The sequence below is a fragment of the Oncorhynchus gorbuscha genome, linkage group LG07, assembly GCF_021184085.1.
Source record: "Oncorhynchus gorbuscha isolate QuinsamMale2020 ecotype Even-year linkage group LG07, OgorEven_v1.0, whole genome shotgun sequence".
NCBI classification, from domain to species: Eukaryota; Metazoa; Chordata; class Actinopteri; order Salmoniformes; family Salmonidae; genus Oncorhynchus; species Oncorhynchus gorbuscha.
The window spans coordinates 54476610-54501406 of record NC_060179.1 but is presented as its reverse complement, the minus strand read 5'-3'; the positions used below and the strand labels follow the sequence as shown (position 1 = coordinate 54501406).

The following is a 24797-nucleotide window of genomic DNA, read 5'->3' as shown; positions in this document are numbered from 1 at the left end:
TCATTGACCGAACACCCTTTTCCAGCAGTTACCGTGGGTCTTGAGCCATATTGTTATACTGCAGGTGTGAAGGTGTCCTCAGGTCTCTGTCCACTCACCAGCTTGGCATAGCCTCTGTGATCCAGGATGAGGTTCTCGGGTTTGAGATCTCGGTAGATGATCCCTTTGGAATGCAGGTAAGCGAAGGCCTCCACCACGCAGGCCGTGTAGAACCGTGTGGTCGAGTCTTCAAATGAACCCCTGCAATGTGGAAGACAACATTCACGCAAGTCAGAAGGATGAAGGCAGAGGGGAAAGCAAGGCAACATGGTATCATTTGAAAATGAATTGGTTGAGAGATGCATTTCCCATACCTGTCCCTAAGTATGGTCCAGAGCTCTCCCCCAAGGCAAGCCTCCATCAACATGTAAAGATACTTGGCATCTTTGAATGTCCTATATAGCCTGAAACGCACATAGAGAACATGTCAACTGTAAATTGCGTCCTTTTCTTGGGGATAACGAAGTAGTCTATCGGAAGAGATATCAGTAGAGACACCTGGCTGAGATATCTCTACATCTAGCGAGTATCTGACATCTCTACATATACAGTGCCTTCCAAAAGTATGCATACCTTCAGAAAGTATTCATACCCCTTGACTTATTCCATGTTTTGTTGTTACAGCCTGAATACTTTTTTTTACACACAATACCCCATAATTATAAAGTGAACATTTTTGCAAATGTATTGAACATGAAATACAGAAATAGCTCATTTACATATATATTCAAACCCCTGAGTAAATACATGTTAGAAACACCTTTGGCAGCGATTACAGCTGTGAGTATTTCTGGGTAAGTCTCTAAGAGCTTCGCACCCCTGGAGTGTACAATATCTACACATTATTCTATTTAACATTCACATCGACGGGGATGTAGTGGAGTGGGTCGAGAGCTTCAAGTTCCCTCTGTGTCCACATCACTAAGGACCTGTCATGGTCCAAACACACCAACAGTCATGAAGAGGGTATGACAATGCCTCTTCCCCCTCCGGAGGCTGAAAAGATTTGGCATGAGCCCTCAGATCCTCGAAAAGTTCTACAGTTGCACCATTGAGAGCTTGAATGGCTGCCTCACCGCTTGGTATGGCAACTACAGAGGGTAATGCGTACGGCCCAGTGCATCACTGGGGGCAAGCTCCCTGTCATCCAAGACCTCTATACCAGCTGGTGTCAGAGAAAGGTCCTACAAATTGTAAAAGACTCCAGCCACCCAAATCATAGACTGTTCTCTCTGCTTCTGCATGGCCAGCGGTACCGGAGTGCCAAGTCTGGGACCAGAAGGCTCCTGGACAGTTATACCCCAAAGCCAAGAGACTGTTGAAGAAAGCTAATGTAATGGATACCCAGACTATTTACATTGATGCTATTTTTTTGCACTGGCTCCATGCACACTCACTGGACTTTACTCACACATACTACACTGACACACACACTGACACACACGCACACACACTGACACTGACACACACACTGACACACACACACACACACACACACACACACACACACACACACACACACACACACACACACACACACACACACACACACACACACACACACACACACACACACACACACACACACACACACACACACACACACACACATTATTATTATTTATCCTGATTGCCTAGTCACTTTTACCCCTACTTACAGTACACGTCCATACTGTATTACCTCAACTACCTCGTACCCCTGCACATTGACTTGGTACCGGTACTCCTTGTATATAGCCTTGTTATCATAATTTTTTTGTGTTACTATTGCCTTTAGTTGTTCTTATTTGCAAATTTGTATACATTTTTCATACTTTTTAACTCTGTATTGTTGGGAAAGGGCATGTGATTAAGCATTTCACAGTAAAGTCTACACCTGTTGTATTCAGCACGTGACAGCACGTTTTAGGTTATTGTCCTGCAGAAAGGTGAATTTGTCTCCCAGGGTCTTGTGGAAAGCAGACTGAAATACGTTTTCTTCTAGGATTTTGTCTGTGCTTAGCTTTATACTGTTTTATTTTCATCCCCAAAAAACTTGAGTCCCTGCCGATGACAAGCATCCCTACAACATCATGCAGTCACCACCATGCGAAAACCTCCCTGATCTTTGTGGTTGAATCTGTCTTTGAAATACACTCCTCGATTGAGGAACTGTACAGATGTATGTGTGGGGTACAGAGATTATGTTGTCATTCAAAAATCACGTTAAACACTATAATTGCACACACAGTGAGTCCATGCAACTTATTATGTGACTTGTTACCCAAATCTTTTGTCCTGAACATTATTTAGACTTTCCATAACATACCTATTGACTCAAGGCAATTTGTAAAAAAAATCTAAAAACATAATTCCACTTTGACATGATGTATTGTGTGTAGGCAAGTGACACAAAATCTCAATCTAATCTATTTTGAATTCAGGCTGTAACACAAGCAAATGTGGACAAAGTCAAGGGGTGTGAATACTTTCTGAAGGCACTGTATGTAGCTACCTGACGATGAAGTCTGAGTGGGCCTCCTGCATGATCTGCTTCTCGGAGCGGATGTGCTCCTGTTGCCGAGTGTCCACGATGTGCCTCTTCTTCAGGATCTTCATCGCAAAAGTTTTGATCTCATCGCTTTTCAGCTGCACCTGCAGGACACAGACGACGCAAGATATAGAGCATCTCAAGGTCAACGACCACCACTAAAAGCGAAGATGTAAACATGTCCTGGCTGTGCAGATCAAGTCGTAGTCGAGCCATTTTTAACACTTGTTCTGTGACCCAGTAATAGCAGATGAGTCATGGGTCTATTCGTAACTCCGGAGGACCTGAAAATAGTTTGACTGGGAGAAGACATTCTTCACATTGCCTATGTCAGGGAGCACCTACATTTCCAGGGTCATTTAATCCCCGTGATGTCTAGCAATGGATTGCACTACAGTGAACACGATGACTGGAGGCAGGCGAAAGGCCACTCGTTTTCTACTGAGGATGCCGCAGTGCCGAAAATAGGACAGGGCAGGGGATTCCTCTTTAGGCCGAGCTGCTGGGCTTTTCCTTTGCCGCAACTCTTGAGACCCCACTGGTCCGCATTGCTCCATTCTAGCACTCACTTGATCAACCCTCACTTGATCTGGCTATCTGTTTACATGCTTTCGATTCTTTTATGTGTCAGTTTAAGTGTATATTCATTTTTATTGACACAATTCAAATTGTGCATTGCAGTGTACAGATAGCTGCCAAAATATAGGAAACACTCGAGTAAATGAGGGATACAACTTATATTGAAGGCAGGTGCTTCCACACAGATGTGGTTCCTGAGTTAATTAAGCAATTAACATCCAATCTTGCTTAGGGTCATGTATAAAAATGTCCAGTTGCCAATTATTTTGGATACTATGGCTAGAAGAAGATATCTCAGTGACTTTGTAGAGGGAATTCAAATGAGCATAAGGGGGTGTTCTGGCAGCTCATGGTGGCACAGTGCTTTATGTTGGCGTTTCCTGTACAATGAGAATACTGTACTGTTTGGCAGTTACCTGTACAATGAGTCCAAAGTGTTTTCTATATTCATTCAACATATAAATCATGTGTGTGTTTTGTGTGAAATTATAAATCAATCAATGTTACAACTAGATATACTTGAAGTCTTTGCCTAGATTTGATGCAGTTAATCTCACAATTCTATTAGGCCTGTACTACAAGCAGACTGAAGTTGGAAAGTTTCAGATAACTCCTATGCAACACTGTGGGTCACATGGCAGGGCTCCATTACCTCTTCTGCCCCTCATAGTGGAAAGTGACTTCAAATAGCCCAAAGACATTCTTGCTACCTGACCGGAGACCGCTCCGTTACAGGACAAGAAGACCACGGATCCTCCCTGTCCTTTATCTCCCAATTAAGTTCAACGTCTCTTTTACTCTTTATTCCCCGCCAATGGTTTATAATGAAATAGGACAATGTGTCTCGAGAACTGTCCGGAAATGTAGAGCTCCAAAAACAAGGTATTCCACGATTCAACGATGTCTGCGTCTAATGACCTTTCCTAGAGAATGAAATCACTCGACTACAGTAATCGTGTTCACTCTTGAGGACCTCCTAGCAATTTTACCACCATGGAAAAACTGACGATGTCATCCATGGGCAACCTTGACTATTCAGTCTACCCAGTTGATACAGTATGCCTTGGGATTGGGACTGGGAGTGAAACAGTGTACAAAAGAGAGAAAGACGTTATAAACATATACGTACATACAGACAAACAGTACATACTTTATTTAAACATCCTACCAGCTCCACACGTCCGAAGCCTCCGACCCCCAACGTGTCAATGATGTTGAAGTCCACCAGCTTCAGGTTGCAGAAGAAGGCATTTTCCGCTTCATATCTACATTTTTTGAAGTGGAAAAAGGGAAACTTCTTAGAAGTCTGGATGGAGTAGGAGGCGATAAGTAATGACAATGGCGGGGAGGGAGCCGGGAGACTGTTCTGGCGCTCCCTCTCTTTCCGCACTGGGATAGGTAAGATCAACTCACGCATCTTGTCCACACCGTGGTCTGACCAAGTAGTGAAAAACAATCAATCAACTGGAGCCCTCTGATAATAGTCAATAATATGGTCAATAGAACAGAATTATGTGCCTTGCAAGACACAGTTGTTGATCTGTTGCTTCACCAACACTTTCTACACAGCATCTGTAAGAGCTCTTTCTCAAAAGTGGAGTTAAGGCGCCATTTCCAGTTCACATTTCGAGGATTCGAATATAGTGTTATCTGGGTGTGGAAGATTGGTGAATTAGCCAGATCTTCAGATTTTGTCTGCGTGTATCGCAGTCCAAGTACGCTTTCTCAGAGTCCTCTGGGTGTGTTGAGTTCAGAGTCCAGCAATTACAACCCTCAAGGTAGAAATCCTTACTTTGAAGAAACCACCCAGAGTTTTTGCAAACAAAACATAGAAAATAAACAGGCATTCAGGTAGAGGTAACCTTCTAAAAGTTCAATCCAAGAAAGATCAATCCAACACTGAAACAACTCTGCAGACAGTCAATGAATTCACTTTACAGTACGTCCACTTAGACCACAAGGTGGGGAGAGACTAAAGCCTTGAATCCAGACTGCAGGACAGCGACTAAGGTGGGTGTCCGTGTCAAAACAAAAAGCCAAGTGTACTCGGCTCCAAGTACCAGTGACTACAAATACTGCCTGGCTGATCCCACTGGTATTAATAGCATTTGGACATTGCTTGAGGTTCACCCAGTTAGCATAGCTCTCACACCCCTGCCATACTGCCAAACTGAGCCTCCATCATCTGCAAGGCCTTACACCTCACTTATAAACTTGGGATGCAGATCACACCTCCATTTTAAAGAACCATTATGGACAGGATGTAGTCCCTCACTGAGCTGAAGTGGAGAGTGTCATTTTACTGATTCCCTGTTAACTACAGTCATGAAGGATGGTATTCAATTCAGATAATTGGTGAATGAGTGAATATAATAATCCTGTATGGTTGTATGGAAAATCTGACAGTTAAGCAGGCCTGAAAATATCCTGTGAACAAGGCTATCAGGTTGTTTCCCAGACATCTGAGCTACTGAGTGATCCCCCAGAATCTGTGTTGGGACATGTAACTGAGTGTCTGCATCATCTGTCCCATATGCTGAGAATTATCAGCCATCTTCAATGTGAGTTTGAGGTGAACAAAACAGGAAGCACCCATGTCATTTTAGTAGTATGAACTCACAGCACACCCTCTTTATCACAGATCTTACCCCACTGCATCACACTATGCTGGTGGGACGTGAGTCCCCATAGCCGGGGAGAGGGGTGTTGCTACTAGCCACGTCTGTAACAAACTTAATGTTATCCATGGATATAGGTGTCACCTTAATGCTTTCTGGCAGTGCGTAGAAACTGACACCAGCCAATCAGAGAGGACCATTATGGGGGACTGTCAGGGAGCAAAGAACCGCATTGACTAAGCCTTGACTGAGGCCAAAGTCACATTACCAAACGCACATCAGCTGATCCCCCATCGGAATGAAGTCTGGTGGCCCACCGTTGAAGCCCTACGTATTAGGACGAACCATAGGTTCAGGGTTTATAGGTCTACTCTCAACTATGACTGTGTAGACGGGTGTAAAGACTTTACTAAACGCCACACAATAATTATAAACTTTTACAAGACCAAAGATCTAGTCAATGTCTATATAAATGCTCAACTCATGTAAATGGTCTTTTTTTTACAGTTCTAATGTGTCCTATTCGTAATTGTTGAGTGTATAGCCTAGTGTTTTTGTTTTCGGATTCTATAGTAACGGCTTAAACACACATCTCCCCCACCCCCTCATTTGTGGCCCTCGGACTTGTCGTGGAGTCCATTTCACCAATCAACTCTCCCGAGGCCTTAAGAGGAAAAAGTTTACAGATGGGGTGTCACATGATGTAATTGGTGAGCTGCTGACAGAAGCTATGCTGAATGATGCCTCCAGTAGACCAGACTGTCAGAGGCCTCAGCGGCGTGGTGATTTTCCACTAGGTCATTCTTCAATCCCATTCGTTTGTCCTAGGGTAGCCCATGACTCTGAGAAGCATTTGGGATGTTTAGGTTAACAGTGACCTTCTCATGAAGCAGGACTGTGAATGTAAAACTCAGATCGAGTTCTAGACACTTAAACCTTATGTATTTTGTTTCACAGCCCATATGAGGCATTAGTAGCCTCCTGACTTAAGTCAAGTGACTTTCTTATGTAAGTGTACAAGCCTATACACAATGCCATGTAGCCTACAATGCTTGTAGGCATTGTAGGCTAGAAAAGTACTAGAAAAAAAATGACTTAAATGTAAATGTAAATGTAAAATGTGTCTTCAAACCACAACATTCCACCGTATGGATAATGGATACTACAGCTACACAATGTCCTGTTATGAGACACACTTATATAAAAATATGGGTGAAAAAAAAAAAATCTAATTTCTCTCGGCTACGCCCTCGGCCCCTCAAAATACCAGTACTGCTGCTGAAAAGCGTGCTCACTGCAAAACAGTCACATTCCTCCATTCTGACATGACTACTTCCAATATCTGCACTATTGCTGCCGTGGCAGCTGTCAAAATATCTGCTACGTCTCAACCTGGGGCTGGATGAGGCCGCTCACCTCAGGGGTCAATGCACAACTAAGACCGACCCATAGGGGTTTGACCCCCCACCTGTTTCACAATACAGCCACCACAGGGGCAGAGATAACCAAAAAATGTCCCGATAGAAGTGGGATACCAGGTGTTAATGCACAATGCAGCAATTTGACACGATTATGTCCCCTTGACCTGAAGACCTGACAAGTCAAGCATAGGTCAGTTCAACTTGGTGTTATCCTTGTCTCATTGTGTTTCCTTCATTTAGGCTACCTTGCATCTTATATTTGAATCGTGTATCCTTTGATGTTGTGAACTTCTGATGATCTTAAACTATTTGACTCGAACCATGTACTCGTAATTGTACCTTCAATTTAATTTGCCCAATTTTCTATTAAACTAATATTAAAGCTGCACTATGCAGAAATCGCTCCGCCATTCCCTGATTGCTAAAGTTCTAATAGTTTTCATTTCAGTTTGTGACAAAACAAAGCACGAATAGTCTAGACTAGAGACTGTACCATCTAAACCACTGTGAAATATATTTTCCTTACAAAAAAATCTTGTATTTTCAGCTGTTTGAAGCTGGTGTACAAAACTGAAAGTCAACGACGCAAAAACTAAACTTAAGAACGGGAAGCATAGGAATAGCCCACATAGAAGATCTACCGCTTCTCAGACTTGCTTTCAATGAGAATGACAGATCTATAGCTCATATTTCTAGGTGAATTTGGTTGGGTCACCAAAAAGTTACATGTTGCAGCTTTGCCACCATTAAATGACTACTGTACAGCTAATACAGCTCCATATATGTGCAGTTCTGTTGTGGTCGTGTAGCCGTAAATGTTATGGCCTTGGGATGCTTCTGGTTCCTGGTTCCATTCTCAGAGCTAAGCACGAGGTCTAACAGTCAAACATAAATGCTTTACTACAGCGCTGACCTGCCATCAATCTCATCTTTGTTCCCTGCCAGTCATATGGCAGTAATGGCAACTGGTGATCTGTGGGAGAGCTCGCTTCCCATAACTCATGTCCACAAGAACCGGGATAACATTCAAGTATGGTTGTCTTTTAGGTTGAACACGGTCAATGTAGGAGTATCTAAAACCTAACATCTCGGACAAATCATGCATTGCACATTTTTTTTGTCTAATTGTTTTGCAATTTGAATTCTGTTGATCCTCCAAAATGGGCCAAATGCTAACTTTTATGCAAAAGTATGAGCGACCCATAATATTCGGCCTAATGAGAGGCCACACCATATCCATATAAAGTTGCCTATTCCTTATTTGGAAGTGCAGCATTTACAATATGTGGTTTCCTGTCATTGTTCCAAAACATAATTAACCTTGTGAATGCACTGGTACTATTCTTGAGCTGTCAAAGAGACACTGCCTAGGCTAGAACTAAAGGTCAAACACAAAAATAAACTCCTCTTGCCTAAGTGTCTCTCAAGATAGTCTTTCAGCAGTCAACAGGTCACAAACCCATTGGATTTACCAATAACATTACAGATACTTTGTTGAAGACAATTGTACCGCTCTCTTAAAGAATGTAATTATATAATAAGAAAACACAATGAAAAGTTTAATTAGGCTCATGAAAATCAAGAGACAGTAGGACACATCTCCACAACAAAACAGGGAGACTGAAAGGAGTTGAAGAACTCTCTATCCTTGAGAAGTCCATCACACACACAAGTGGAAACTGCAAGGTCAACGCTTCTGGCCTGGCTGTTCTGCACTCTTAAGACTGTGTCACACGAAGCAATTTGGACTAAATTTCTGTTACAAATGCAAATCGAAAATGACATCATCTCACGCAAATTTGCTGATACATGAAGCAATTCAAACACAATTGAAATTGCATGCAACATCCAACCCTGTCATACATCAATCACATCATGGTTTATAAATTATTTGTTTATCAAACCGGTTGGTAATTGTAACAGTATTGATATAGACAACATGCTGGATGTACAATTTAGCTAGCTAGCCAAAGCGTTGCCTATTTGAATTTTAAACACTAGCTAGCCAGTGCAGTTAATGTTGGACAATTTCAGTTGGAACTGTACAGCGAAAGGTCTGGGTTCACTTGTAAAATGCCAGACCATGTACATAAACCATGACTAGACATGATGTCTAGAATTTTTGATTTACGTTTCCCATGTCTCGTCTGTCACAGTTTATATCAGCACTGACATCTGTGTTGACATGACTACAGAACGATATGACGAGTCATGTCAACTTTCTTCTGCTCATTGATTGGACATTGCATTCAGCCAGTTGCAGGAAATAGGATAGATTTGTATCTCTTGCGGTCCAATAAAACTAGGATGCAGGCATTTTTGTGAGGGTGACACGCGAAGCAACCCAGATGCAAACTTTGTTTCAAGCAACATCAATTGCATCCAGATTGCTTTGTGTGACATCAGATTTAGAAAAAAGGGTTCCAAAAGGGTTCTTCGGCTGTCCCCATAGGATAACCCTTTTTGGTTCCATGTATAACCCTTTGGGGTCCATGTAAAACCCAAAGGGGTTCTACCTGCAACCAAAAAGGGTTCTTCAAAGGGTTCTCCTACGGGGATAGCCGAACCTTTAAGGTTCTAGATGGAACCTTTTTTTCTACCGACTGTCTTCCACTGACTGTCCACAGAAAGAAAAACGTGTTTACAGGGACCTAGCTGTAACAGCTGGCCCGGAGTTCTCCCACCCTCTAAGGTTTATAAACATAGGCCCTGTTTCGCCCAGATAGGCAGAAAAATAAGAAAGGAGACCAGGAAGAAGGCACAGTAGCCTACAGCCAGGGAACATAGGGAACCCTAGGGGCACGGAGGAGGCAGGTAGTGGGGCAGGGGGTACCAACCTTTGGTGTGAGAGACCCTTGGGGTGTAAGATACTGTACAGTTTCAGCCTCTGGGCACATTGTGTCCCCATGGTGGGGGATATAGTCTTCCCTATGCATAGAGTAAGCCCTTCTGGCTTGATCTGCGGGCTGGATCTGATCTGCGGGCTGACTGATGGGATTGCTGGAGCTGGAGTAGGAGCGAGTGTATTACTCTACAAGGAACATCTGTCAACCCGCAGCTTGACATCAGTTTGTTGACATATTCATGTTTCTACTGTAGATGTCAATGTTACCAAGACAGCATAATACATCATTGAGAACTGCACTTATTTAACATGGGAAGCGCTTGCTACCACGACTGCAAATTGTAACTCCAGACCCCAAAACGAGGAAATTAAAGATTTCCTCTACTGTTGTTTCCTTCAGATAAGGCTTTATTTTTAGGCATTTTTGCGTGCTCCTCATAAATCAGAAAACCTAAAATAGAGTTTGTTTTCCCAGAAACAACACAAAGCCCATTTTAACAACTACAGGTCTCTTAGTAACTAGTGAACGTCAGTAGACCCCATGGACACAAATAGAGTCTGGTCTCTATCCTTGAAAAGTCAATCATACACAAGTGGAAACCACAAGATCAACGCACAAAGCTTATTGTGAGTTCTGTATATTTCATTGACCCAACCAAACCGTGAATTACGTGCTCTCTATACTCCAGCCCATTGATATGCAAGAGGACTGATGAAGGCATGAGAGGCCTGTCTGTCTCTATAGTGAAAACATTGTGCATCAAGATGCACACAAAGGTAAAAGTGACTGTTGTTACTATACCATGACAACAACAGTTTCTGGTGATAGAGGGATCACAAAAGGATATTGAGGGGTAAGCACATTGATATATCTCCTTAGTTACTAGTCTGTGGCCTGTTTCATTGTCAATAAAAATAAATCTCAATTCAAGAGTTGTCCATGTGTGACTGTGGACAGGCTCAAACATCAATGAAGCATTTCCTGTAGTAAGGATCCCTAAACATTAGAGGGGGCTCTTGCAACATTTTCAAATGACAGTAGAAAGGCAATACAGAGAGTGCTTTAGCCTACAATACAAATTAATTGTACATTCATAATGAATCCTGTTGTGATGTTATGCAGAAGATGGCAGAGGAATAAGGCATATGATACAATACACTAGGATTTACAGTACATCCACATTACAGATTTAGTCTAATTAAATATGCTGCCTGACACACACACACACACACACACACACACACACACACACACACACACACACACACACACACACACACACACACACACACACACACACACACACACACACACACACACACACACACACACACACACACACACACACACACACACACACACACAGGCCCATGGAGATGGAGGGCATGACACATACAGATGTCGAAACACAATTTGACCCCTTTCGTTGCAGTAGGAAAATAATCCTGCAGGAGGATTTGAATATCTGCATAAAAATGTTGAATCGCCACCACGGGGCAGCTGGAAGCGGTGTTAGTGTACAATGCACACCGTACCTAAACTCAGCAAAAAAAGAAACTTCCCTTTTTCAAGACCCTGTCTTTCAAAGATAATAAAATAAAATAATAACTTCACAGAGCTTCATTGCAAAGGGTTTAAACACTGTTTCCCATGCTTGTTCAACGAACCATAAACCAATGAACATGCACCTGTGGAACGGTCGTTAAGACACAAACAGCAATTAAGGTCACAGTTAGGACACTAAAGAGGCCTTTCTACTGACTCTGAAAACCACCAAAAGAAAGATGGCCAGGGTCCCTGCTCATATGTGTGAATGTGCCTTAGGCATGCTGCAAGGAGGCATGAGGACTGCAGATGTGGCCAGGGTAATAAATTGCAATGTCCGTACTGTGTGATGCCTAAGACAGTGCTATAGGGAGACAGCACGGACAGCTGATCATCCTCGCAGTGGCAGACCACGTGTAACAACACCTGCACAGGATCGGTACATCCGAACATCACACCTGCGGACAGGTACAGGATGACAACAACAACTGCCCGAGTTACTCCAGGAACGCACAATCCGTCCATCAATGCTCAGACTGTCCGCAACAGGCTGAGAGAGGCTGGACTGAGGGCTTGTAGGCCTGTTGTAAGGCAGGTCCTCACCAAAAAGGTCCTCATATTTGAAGAATTTCAAATATAAAATATATTTTGATTTGTTGAACACCTTTTTGGTTACTACATGATTCCATATGTGTTAATTCATAGTTTTGATGTCTTCTCTATTATTCTATGTATGTAGAAAATAGTAAAAATAATGAAAAATCCTTGAATGAGTAGGTGTGTCCAAGCTTTTGACTGGTACTGTACTTCAGCAGCAAAAACCAGACAGTGGAATGTTTACAAACTCCATTATGCGAATAATATGTGACCTGATTCAGGAAACTAGGCGTATGTCGCAAGTAATTTTCTTTATTAAAATGCATTTTTGACAGAAATGCCTTCTCAAACATTTTAACTTTCATGTGCCTTAATAGCAAACTTGTATGCCATCTGTAAATACGAATAAAATGGTTAAATTACGAGCCTTGGTTAAGCCACAGAAAAAGTGAGCAACCTTACCACTAGCCATGATTGGCTGAGATAATGAGTGGGCTGGACATGCCGAGGGAGGAGTTCAGATTGGTCTGCCATATAGATGGCTTCTGTCTATTTGAGCTTGTCAGTCTGTGTTGGTAATCCTGATGAATGTGGCTTTAAAACAATGTATTGTGCTGTGGAGCTGCATAAGTGTTGCTCTCCACTTTCTGGAGGATCAAGTTTTGAAATCAGAGGAATTCGAGTATTATAGCTAAAGAGATTACATCTTCAAATTAAGGGCAACCGTGGTATGACATTCCTGACAGGGAGAAACGTCCATCATGCATGATGATGTATACAGGTAAGATAGTCCATTAGCTAGCTACATTTTCAGATATTACCCATTTCTAATTTTGACAGAAAGTGGTTTCATTTCAAGCTAAAGTGTACTATTAGCTAGCTAGCTAAAGTTTGTTATGCAGGTGAATGAGGACCCAAAAGCGACTTGGCGAAAACAGAGTCTTTAATCCAGTAAAGTAAAAATACAATCAAATAAAACAATTTCCACTCGTAATGACGAGAACCGACTGGAGACTTGATCTAGAACTGCAGGTTGCCTCGGGAAGGCACTTGAACTTAGCAGACTCAGACACCTGCTCACCACGCAGCATCTGAGGGAAACACGACACGACAGGGCGATACACCAACACAGCACGGTGAACACTAGACAAGGATCCGACAGGGCAGGAACGGAAAACAAGGAGAGAAATAGGGACTCTAATCAGGGAAAAGGATCGGGAACAGGTGTGGGAAGACTAAATGATTGATTAGGGGAATAGGAACAGCTGGGAGCAGGAACGGAACGATAGAGAGAAGAGAGAGAGGAAGGGAGAGAGAGAAAGGGGAACGAACCTAAAAAGACCAGCAGGGGGAAACGAACAGAAGGGAAAGCATAATGACAAGACAATATATGACAAAACATGACAAAGTTAGCTGGCTGGCTCCCTAACTGAGATTATTATATGTTTACCAGAGCCATTTGCTTTTCTAGTTAGAGCCTAATGTTAGCTAGCTAACATCGAACCTGGTTGGTTAGCTACCAGCACTGTGGCATTGTTGTCACCGTTCATTGTTGTTTAACTAACTAACGTTAGCTGGCTGGCTCGTTAGCTAACGTTACGTGACGTGTGTACAACACCCGTTGAATATGGCCGGTGTCAGTAAACGTCTGCAAAAAAAGCGTAATGAAATTGTTGCCAGCAGAGCTGGTTAGGCTGTTTTCATGTTATCCAGAGGTAAACAAATCATCGGCCAGAGCGTCAAGTGTGCGCTCCGAGAGCGAAACAGGGTGGGGCTAAAGCTTAAGAGGGTGTGAATGATGCTGAATGGGTGTAGACAAATACGAGCTCTTCATTAGATACCAAATCATTCAAAGGCCATTTTCTTGAAAGTGAGTTTATAAGTTGATCAACTTTCAAAGCATAATTACTTTCCCATTGTTCCTCAAGTGCAGTGTATGATATACCATTTTGTAGCTCTTAGTCTATACCTTTTTCCAATGTAAAAAAAACACAATTACAAATGTTGTTACATAAGACTGAATCCAGGTGGTGAGTCACATATGTGCTGGTACAAGGATCAGTTTTCAAGATCAGTATGTATTATGATCCTACTTACTAACAAGCTACGGGGTGCTTTATTCCACAATTGTAAATATGTTCTAAGGTCAGTGAAATACAAACCAATGTGTATTTTCTAATGAAATATGTAAGCTGAAGAAGAATAACTAAAACTGAATTACTATTATCAGATGGATTATTCACATTCCTGATATTCCCACCAATCAGTAAATCATGAAAGCATTCCAAACCCCAGAGCTCAGTAATTGTAGTGGGGACTAGGGTAGGATTCAATGTGTAACAAAGCCATTGAGTTGGATAAAGTTTCTCTTTCCTGAAAGCCGGTGCAGCTGAGATCAAATGAGCAGATCAAATGAGACACTAATTAATTTTATGCATAGACTAGAACCTCATCGAGCAGAATATATCCACAACAATCAAGAAAAAAACTACATGAAAAAACAAGTTTTGCAATGGCTAGCGGTGTTTAGCGTTAATGAGGGGTGTAGTGTGTGTGGAGGAAAGCAGGGGTAGTTTGGTACTACTGTAATGAGGTGTGTTTGAAACATTTGTGTGTGTGTGCGTGTGTGTGTGTGTGTGTGTGTGTGTGTGTGTGTGTGTGTGTGTGTGTGTGTGTGTGTGTGTGTGTGTGTGTGTGTGTGTGTGTGTGTGTGTGTGTGTTCATGTACTTTGAGAGAGGTGTAAGGAGTGTTTAGAGCAATTGAGGTGTGTGCACGCCTACGTGTGTGATGCATACATCAATACAAAGGAGTGACATGACTGTAAGTCGCTTTGGATAAAAGCATCTGCTAAATGGCATATATTATTATTATTATTATTATTATATAGTTCATAACAAAATTCAGTTATGAATTTGAGTTGTACAGTACTTTATAAAGAGTATAAAGAGTAGGATACTTACTTGGCTTTGGCCCCTGCATCCTCATAGCCTTTGTTTGAGACATCTTCCAGGCCCCCAATCAAGTGTTTAAATGAGCTGAGAGAGATCACAGAGTAACACTAATCATTAACTTGCTCAATACCTTGAACACCAGGTGACATATGCTGTTATTGTCACAGATCCCCATTGAGTTCAGTATTGTTAATGCACGGGACATAGGAGGGCAGCAAATCACCCAAAACAGCTGTCACAAAAATCTATCTAGGAAAAGTGCCTTGATTAGAGTGAGTTAACATTAACACGATGGATGTTGAGAGAATGTTTAAGAATCAGTGAACATCATTCAGCCTTGTGCTGTGAGACCAGTGCAAATCAAGAGCATTACGTTAGGGTGGCTTCCATTTCGGTTTCAAATGAATCACACCATACGTTCAGTTGAAAATGTAAAAGAAAAAACAAAGTATTACGACTGTTGTTGAATGGTGCTTTCCCTCCCCATCAGCTAAAGTGTTGATTATAATCTGAGAAAAGACTCTACAGACTAGATTGTTATTATTATGAGACTAATGATCGAGTCTAAGACGGCGCTGCAATGGATAGCAGCCGTCTTACGGACTCCTGACCAATTCTGCTATTTTATGTCGTTTTTATCGCTGATCTTAACGTTTTTTTGTACATAATGTCTCTGCCATAATTTCCTATGACCAAAAATAGCGTCTGGACATCAGAACACTAACTTCGAAATGGACGTAATTTTGTACTTCAACAAGTCGGCAGCTATGGACTTTCTGCATACTCTGGGCCAGGCCCTAATCCCCAGGACACGAAAGAGGAAGCCATTTCCCTCTGCTCTGTTGGTGAACATGCAATCCCTTGAGAACAAATTGCATGAGCTCCATTTCTATTCTATCCTATCGATCCGACACTCCCAAAAAATCCAATGTTTCTCAGTCGTGGCTGAACAAGGACATACATCTTTCTGTTTTTTTTCTATGCCTTGTCAAGACCGGAACTGTAGACTCGGGTAGCACGAAGGGAAGAGGGGCGTGTCTCTAATGTTAAGGAGCTCTTGAGTTCTTGCTCGCCTGAGGTAGAGTACCTCATGATAAGCTGCAGACCACACTATTTACCAACAATTTTCATCTACATTTCTCATAGCTGTCTATTTACCACCACAAACCGATGCTGGCACTAATACCTCACTCAACAAGTTGTATAGGGCCATAAGAAAATAAACATTCAGAGATGGCATTTCTGGTGGCCAAATATATTTTTTATGAGCATGTCACCTGTGCAACTAGAAGCAACGTGCACTGAAATGCATTGAAAGCCCTCCCTCGCCCTTTCTTTGACAAATCAGACCATAACTCTATCCTCCTGCTTCCTGCTTCCAAGCAGAAGCTCAAACTGGAAGTACAAGCTCAATACGGAAGTGGTCCAATGAAGCGGATGCTAAGCTACAGGATTGTTTCGGTCATACAGACTGGAGTATGTTCCGGGACTCATCCAATAACATTGAGGAGTTTACCACATAATTCAATGGCTTCAGTAGCCTTTTTCTGCAGTCAATGACCAAAAGTGCCCTCTTTGGCTTCATGGGTGGAATGTTATTAATATTTTTCATAATTTCATAATTTATAAAGATTTTTTTTTGTTGACGAAAATACGATGTTTCTATGTTAAAAAGTTTTGTTATATTTCAATCTTCTGTGATGTATAGAAAGTGTACTATTGAGATGCAAACTCAAAATGTTATACATTTTAACTCTATATCTGACATGGTACAGATGTCTTACTTTTTTAAGCCCATAACCATGTGTGTGAGGTGTATACTTTTGTTTCAAAGTAGATTTCTTAAAGACTACCAATCAATTACATGCAGCATCCGCAGTGAGCTAATGGCTAAAGCTGCCTATTTGAAGGAGTGGGACACTAATCCAGACACTTATAAGAAATCCCGCTATGAACTCTGACAAGCCATCAAATAGGCAAAGCAGGACTAAGATCAGGACTAAGATCAAATCCTACTACGCCGGTTCTGATGCTCGATGGATGTGGCAGGGCTTATAAACTATCACGGATTACAAAGGGAAACCCAACTGCGAGCTGCCCAGTCTCTAGAGCCTAGCAGACAAGCTAAATGCCTTCCACACACACTTCGAGGCAAGGAACACTGAACCATGCATGAGAACCCCTGCTGTTCCAGACAACTGTATGATGTATGATTTTTGTATGATTTTGGATAGACTACTTTTTTTGTTAAACCATTTTTTACATTGTAGAATAATACTGGACACATCAAAACTATGAAATAACACATATGGAATCATGTAGTAACCAAAAAGTGTAATATTTGAGATTCTTCAAAGTAGCCACCCTTTGCCTTGATGACAGCTTGGCATACTGTTGGCATTCTCTCAACCAGCTTCACGAGGTAGTCACCTGGAATGCATTTCAATTAACAGGTGTGCCTTCTTAAAAGTTAATTGTGAGAATTCTTTCCTTCTTAATGTGTTTGAGCCAATCAGTTGTGTTGTGACAAGGTAGGGGTGGTATACAGAAGATAGCCCTATTTGGTAAAAGACCAAGTCCATATTATGGCAAGAACAGCTCAAATAAGCAAAGAGAAACGACCGTCCATCATTACTTTAAGACATGAAGGTCAGTCAATCCGTAACTTGAAAGTTTCTTCAAGTCATGTCGCAAAAAACATCAAGCGCTGTGATGAAACTGGCTCTCATGAGTTTCGCCACAGGAAAGGAAAACCCAGAGTTACCTCTGCTGCAGAGGACAAGTTCATTAGAATTACCAGCCTCAGCAATTGCAGCCAAATAAATGTTCAAGTGACAGACACATCTCAACATCAATTGTAAAGAGGAGACTACATGAATCAGGCCTTCATGGTCAAATTGCTGCAAAGAAACCTCTACTAAAGGACACCAATAAGAAGAAGAGACTGAGTTGGGCCAAGAAACACGAGCAATGGACATTAGACCGGTGGAAATCTGTCCTTTGGTCTGATGAGTCCAAGTTTTAGATTTTTAGTTCCAACTGCCGAGTCTTTGTGAGACGCAGAGTAGGTGAACGGATGATCTCCACATGTGTGGTTCCCACAGTGAAGCATGGAGGAGGAGATGTGATGGTGTGGGAGTGCTTTGCTGGTGACACTGTCTGTGATTTATTTAGAATTCTAAGCACACATAACCAGCACGGCTACCACAGCATTTTGCAGCGATACGTCATCCCATCTGGTTTGCCCTTAGTGGGACTATCATTTGTTTTTCAACAGGACAATGACCCAACACACCTCAAGGCTGTGTGAGGGCTCTTTGACCAAGAAGGAGAGTGATGGAGTGCTGCATCAGATGACCTGGCCTCCACAATCACCCGACCAAATTGAGATGGTTTTGGATGAGTTGGACCGCAGAGTGAAGGAAAAGCAGCCAGCAAGTGCTCCGCATACAGTATGTGGGAACTCCTTCAAGACTTTTGGAAAATGATTCCTCATGAAGAGAATGCCAAGAGTGTGCAAAGCTGTCATCAAGGCAACGCGTGGCTACCCTGAAGAATCTCAAATATAAAATATATTTGGATTTGTTTAAAAAAATTTTGGGTTACTACATGATTCCATATGTGTTATATCATGTTGCCTAGTCACTTTACCCCTACCTATATTTAGATATATTAGATATTACCTTGAGCTCCTGCACATCGACTCGATACTGGTACACCCTGTTATATTTCTTCAAAATCAATTTTTTTTTATCCAAAATTGTACTCTGTCACATGCTTTGTAAACAACAGGTGTAGACTAACAGTGAAATACTTACTTACAGGCCCTTCCCAACAATGCAGAGAGAAAGCAAATGGAGAAATAATAGAAAAGTCAAACACGTAATAATAAACACAATGAGTAACGATAACTTGACTATAGACACAGGGTACCAGTACCGGGTCCATGTGCAGGGGTACGAGGACGTTGAGATAGATATGTCCATACAGTATAACTAGGAATAAAGTGACAGAACACAAACAGTAGCAGTAGCATATGTGATGAGACAAAACAAGTCAGTATAAAAAGGGTTAATGCAGATCATTTTGATGAAAGCATTTTGATGAAACCTCTCACACGGATGAGATGCATAGGAGGAGAGCAGACGTGCTTGTCTTAGCTTGATTGAGGTAATGCATTAGAACAATCAACAGATCCGACTGTCCAAAACTAGATTGAATTGACGTTTCATTTCTTTTCTTTCCGAAATCAAGAACATATGTCCGCTGGCATGCTTTGAACATTCAAAAGGCAATCCAAAATGTACTGTCACGCACAAGATATGATGGATGTTAGCTGTTCTGGAGAATAAATATTGTCATCAATGATACTGTCAAGATTAACAAGGCAGACGGGTTGTCTGCAATCACATTCGTTTCCCTGACAAGGTATGGTAAATCATTGTCTTTTTTGAGATGCAATCTTCTATTGTTTATTTGAGTTTGTACATAAACCGTGAGCTCTAAAAACACTATTGACTTACAATTTAGTATGGAGTTGGCCATTTTAAAGTAATGACACATTACTGTCAAGATGTGATAATAGAATACATTTAAACATGATAAAAATAGAAACGACTGCCAGGTAAACCCTGATATCATAGCTGAGACTTTCTCTTAAAGAAGTAGACAAATGTCTGGTTATATAAAAATAACCAGATTATGATGGAGCGTCATCAAAATTGATCATTTTTCCCATTTAGCATATTCAGGTTTTTGTCATTAAGGGTCCTTCTGTGCTGTTTTTAGCCATCTGTTTCAAAGCGCCTGAAACCATTAGAGGGGCTAAGAGGGGTCAGATTACCACCCTGCATTTCAGTGAGAGGGGTCAGGTTGGAGGAGCGGCCATTTAAATGTGACACATCTGAGTTCTGTCTGTGGAGTGTTGCTTCTGGGTCATTTTCTCCCAGCAGGCAACAATGCTGAAAAGCACCTGTCTGGGCCCTCGGGCACTGAGAGGCAGCCTCATGTTCCAGAACAGAATAGAATGTGCACAGAATGTGCCCGCAATCAGTACACATATAGATAGGTATACTGTAGACCTCAGGAGTTATTTCCGAGGTTTATAAGTCTGCTCTCACCGGGGTTAGATTCAGGTGTCAGACTGGTACAGCTCTTTACAAGGATCTTTGATTGATCGTTTCACACAATCAACATTATGTACGGTAAGTGGTAGAGAGTAACCGACGTCCAGTGAGGCTAGCCAAGAACTGTCACAACCTCCTGACAGTCGTGACCTCATTATTTGTCTAGGCGGAAGGAATTTATTATCATTTCATGACTGGAAAAACAAATATGACCCACGATAGCCAATGGCAGCGCATTTTGAAGTGTGAACTGCGTTGCTCTAACTATAGAGTTCACACCCACTTAAAGTTGCATTCTTAGTGTGCCTCTCCTACAAAAGCCCATATATAAGTTGTCCACTTGCACTGGATGAGGCCGACTTGCCATAATAAATGTGTTTGAAATTAGTAATGCAGAAGAGATAAAAAAGTTTATAGCCTAGACTTATCGTAAAATGTATAGACTACGCCAGAGAGCTATACGTAGCGGCCCGAGCAAATCCAACCCCTAAACTACACTACTAACAGACGCCACTGTGAAGAGCCAGACAGAGGAGTAAAAAAAAGTAGGCTAGTTTCATTAAGCCTGATATACAGTATGTTCCTCCATTAGCACATCTGAGGAGACTGAATCAACTCAGTTGACTCTCCCTGACCACCCTGTCCGAGTGTATGTTTGGTACCATGTCTGCATCTCTATATAGTGCACTACCCTATGGGCACTGGTCAAAAGTAGTGCACTCTATAGGGAATCGGGTGCTATTTCAGACAACCTCCCGGAATCCCAATCCACAACAGTGGTCATGTCATTACATGCACGACAACGGCATGATGGCGGAGGGAGCGCAGCGTGGCAGCCAAAACAAGCCCTCTTTAACAGACTCAGCCATAAAGCTTTCAGGCGGCCAACGTGATCAAATGAATGGTGGATCTCCCGCAGAGAGCGAACAGAAAATGTTCCTCTCTTGCCTCCAGCGTTTGTGTGCTGCGTTCGCCTTTTTTTAGCCCTGCCTCTGGTTCTGACAGAGACACACAGAGACCCAGACCCACACAGCGCTCATGAGGTCTATGGGGAGTGGAAGAGAACAGGCTTTCTACCATGCAGTGCACAGTGCTCCATCCCCAGTCCCACTGTTTTACCATGCTGCTTGTCATTCAAAACAGGAATTATTCTCTATGTTCTTTGTATGGCATTATGTCATGATATAGTTGTAAAAACGTTTGAAATGTGGGGAAGATATTTGTTTTCGGATTCAGAATAAATTGCATAATACTGATGAGTGACGAATGATCTATAATCAATGATATGGATCAACACAACAAACCTTTGTTAAAACATACCAATCCTATAATAGTCATACTACTGTGATGTGCTCTGCACTACAATTGCTTTTTTTCATGGCAGTAAAAGGTTAATCAACTTACAACAAACTGCACACATTTAAAAGTAAACCTTTAGACGACACAGGGTACTACTCACTCTCTGTCAATGACCAGGCAGGTGACGGCATCAGCAGCAATGACATTAGCCGTCCTGATGTCCTCTCTGTGGGGACACAAATTGAAAACAGATCAGTCAAACACATCCCCCAAAGAAACTAATGTAGGACACTAACGTACGTTTTAATATATACGCCATTTAGCAGACGCCTTTATCCAAAGCAACCTGCAGTCATCCATGCATACATATTACATACACTACCGGTCAAAAGTTTGGGGTCATTAAGAAATGTCCTTGTCTTTGAAAGAAAAGCAAAAAAATGTTGTCTGTTAAAATAACATCGAATTGATCAGAAATACAGTGTAGACATTGTTAATGTTGTAAATGACTATTGAAGCTGGAAACCGCTGATTTTCAATGGAATATCTATATAGGCGTACAGAGGCCCATTATCAGCAACCATCACTCCTGTGTTCCAATTGCACCTTGTGTTAGCTAATCCAAGTTTATCATTTTAAAAGGCTAATTGATCATAGAAATCCCTTTTGCAATTATGTTAGCACAGCTGAAAACTGCTGTACTGATTAAAAAAGCAATAAAACTGGCCTTCTTTAGACTTGTTGAGCAGAAACAAAGAACTTTCTTCCGAAACTCGTCAATCTATTCTCATTCTTAGAAATTAAGGCTATTCCATGCGATAAATTGCCAAGAAACTGAAGATCTCGTACAACGCTGTGTACTACTCCCTTCACAGCACAGCGCAAACTGGCCCTAACCAGAATAGAAAGAGGAGTGGGAGGCCCCATTGCACAATGTCACATTCTGATTTAATTCACTTTGCCATCACACAATCCTTTCTAACACAGAAACAAATCAAGAATAAGAGATGATAGTAACAACCATACTCTCTACAGCTGTCTACATCATCATCAATTCCCCGTCACTGCAACCTGAAGTGTCTTCCAAATCCCTTGAATCTGCAAACGACTCTGAATCAGTGGTTTCCATAATGACCTTTGATCATTCTGTGAAAATGTCCACACACACACACACACTCTCTCTCTCACTAATGCACGGCGTTAGTGGCTTTGTAGAGACAAAGAGAACAATGGGACCACTTCCCTAGACTATTAGATCAAGTTCCCATTAGTAGATTCATGTAACGTATATCACAGCAATGAATGGTGGATGACCAGATGATTTCATCATGAAATAAAATAGCACAATAGTAGCCGGTCACCTTGATAGTAATGCCATACAGTATACTGCATCTCTATGTCTTACAGGCATCCCTGTAATTGACATGAATTCAGTATGGTTGTGTAACAGCAGTATCTACAATGCATTATGGAATAAACTTTCCTCCATGTGTCGTAGGTTACCCAGACACCTCATCTGATACCCCATCTTCCATGAAATCAGCTGCCTGCCCTGAGCTGTCCAGTCCAGGCTGTCTCCATGGGCCATGCCAGTGAGACCAGGTGTGTGCTTTTAGAGTAGAGGGGATGGGCATCATCTAATTTGACAGAACTATCTGGTAACAGGAGGAGCGAGTGTGAGGGGAAAGGGACGGGTAGATGAATACGAGAGGAAATCTATCCATCCAGCCCAACTATTACATTTGAGCCCCCTAATAGACAGACCAGGGACAACAGCTGTGATTTCCCCCCTGCTCATGGATGAAGCAACAGTTCCCTGGACATCACAAGAACACCTGGGGATTCTGAAGACGCAGGCTGAGGTGTCCATTTCACACGGATATGTCACTTACAGCAATACAGCATTAATTCCAGTTGCTACTATTGGACCACCCAACTAGCTGTATACTGTCATTTCAGTGTTTTGTTACACAGCTGACACGTGTAAGCAGATATCTCCCGTTGAGGGAGCAGGATGCAATTCTTCAAGCCAATTAGCACATATTATGGCAGGGAGATGGAAACATCTACGGCAGACTATGGACCTGCTATATCACTAGATATCTCCCAGTAAAATGAAAGGAGAGCTTTCTAGACATGCCACACTTCAAACCAATTGCCACATATCATGGCAGGGACAGGGAGAGATAAACATGGAAGGTAGCCACACTGGGACTGTTATCGCACCACATATACTGCATCAAATAACTACTATATATATGAGAGAGAGAGAGAGAGAGAGAGAGAGAGAGAGAGAGAGAGAGAGAGAGAGAGAGAGAGAGAGAGAGAGAGAGAGAGAGAGAGAGAGAGAGAGAGAGAGAGAGAGAGAGAGAGAGAGAGAGAGAGAGAGAGAGAGAGAGAGAGAGAGTATTGAGCCAGGCACAGCCACAGCCACAGCAGACCATGCCTCCATCAATGTCAATCACAACCAGTGAGAGAGCAGCTTGGAGAAAAGGTTATGTTTGTCAGTCTCAATGGAAACGTGTGCACAGTACAAAGACTTGGGGGAAATACAATGCCATAGGCATTTAACACCTCGGTTTATCACAAACCAGCCAAGATAATCCATGTGTGGCTCTGTTGGTAGAGCATGTTGCTTGCAATGCCAGGGTTGTGGGTTCAATTCCCATGAGGGATGAGTGTGAAAAAAAATGTATGCAGTTGCTCTGGATAAGAGTGCCTGCTATATTACTGAAATTTAGATTAGGAGAGATGGCAGACTTCTGGGAGGGGCTTTGTTAAGCAGCAGAGAGCTGCCTAACTCTGGTGACATTTACAGCTCGGCAGCTGAAAGGCTCTTATGATGAATTGAGCACTGCTTGATGTACAACATCTTTGGGCAAAGTTCAGGCATGTGTGCGTACCCATGTATGGCTGAGAGGGAGAAAGAAAGATGTTTGTGGGTGCGTGTGTCGCGAGAGAGAATCGTATTTACGTGACAATTATTCCTGAGTCCTGACATCTCCCTAATAGCCAATAATTAGCCTTAATGTGAGGGAACAAGGTGTTTTGTGTTGGGCAGATATGAAAGTGCACTTAGCATACAGCCTCCTTCACATCAAAGCCAGTAAGCCACAAGGACTATTGTGCTGTCCTGTCTGTAGTCAATTCTTCACGGCTCCATCATCTCCTCCCCCAAAACCATGCTAACAGGGCCAGCATGCAAATATCGCTTGGGTAAACAGCGCGCCAACTTTTTTTTAAAG

General features: G+C 42.1%; 1 protein-coding gene across 7 annotated transcripts in view; it reads right to left on the bottom strand.

Moving 5' to 3' along the window:
• prkg1b (protein kinase cGMP-dependent 1b) overlaps window positions 1-24797 on the bottom strand; it is a 157200-nt gene that overhangs the window by 1600 nt on the left and 130803 nt on the right. For 3 of the 7 annotated variants that reach the window (XM_046356763.1, XM_046356761.1, XM_046356765.1), the window contains 6 exons: window positions 21713-21778; window positions 15137-15211; window positions 4299-4413; window positions 2534-2673; window positions 354-443; window positions 99-240 (listed from right to left, as the gene is read on the bottom strand). In XM_046356763.1, coding sequence (XP_046212719.1) covers window positions 99-240; window positions 354-443; window positions 2534-2673; window positions 4299-4413; window positions 15137-15211; window positions 21713-21778 — 628 coding nt within the window. Of the gene's footprint in view, window positions 1-98; window positions 241-353; window positions 444-2533; window positions 2674-4298; window positions 4414-4561; window positions 5279-15136; window positions 15212-21712; window positions 21779-24797 lie in introns of those variants that run through there. The other 4 variants (XM_046356764.1, XM_046356762.1, XM_046356766.1 and 1 more) reach the window with 3 other exon arrangements.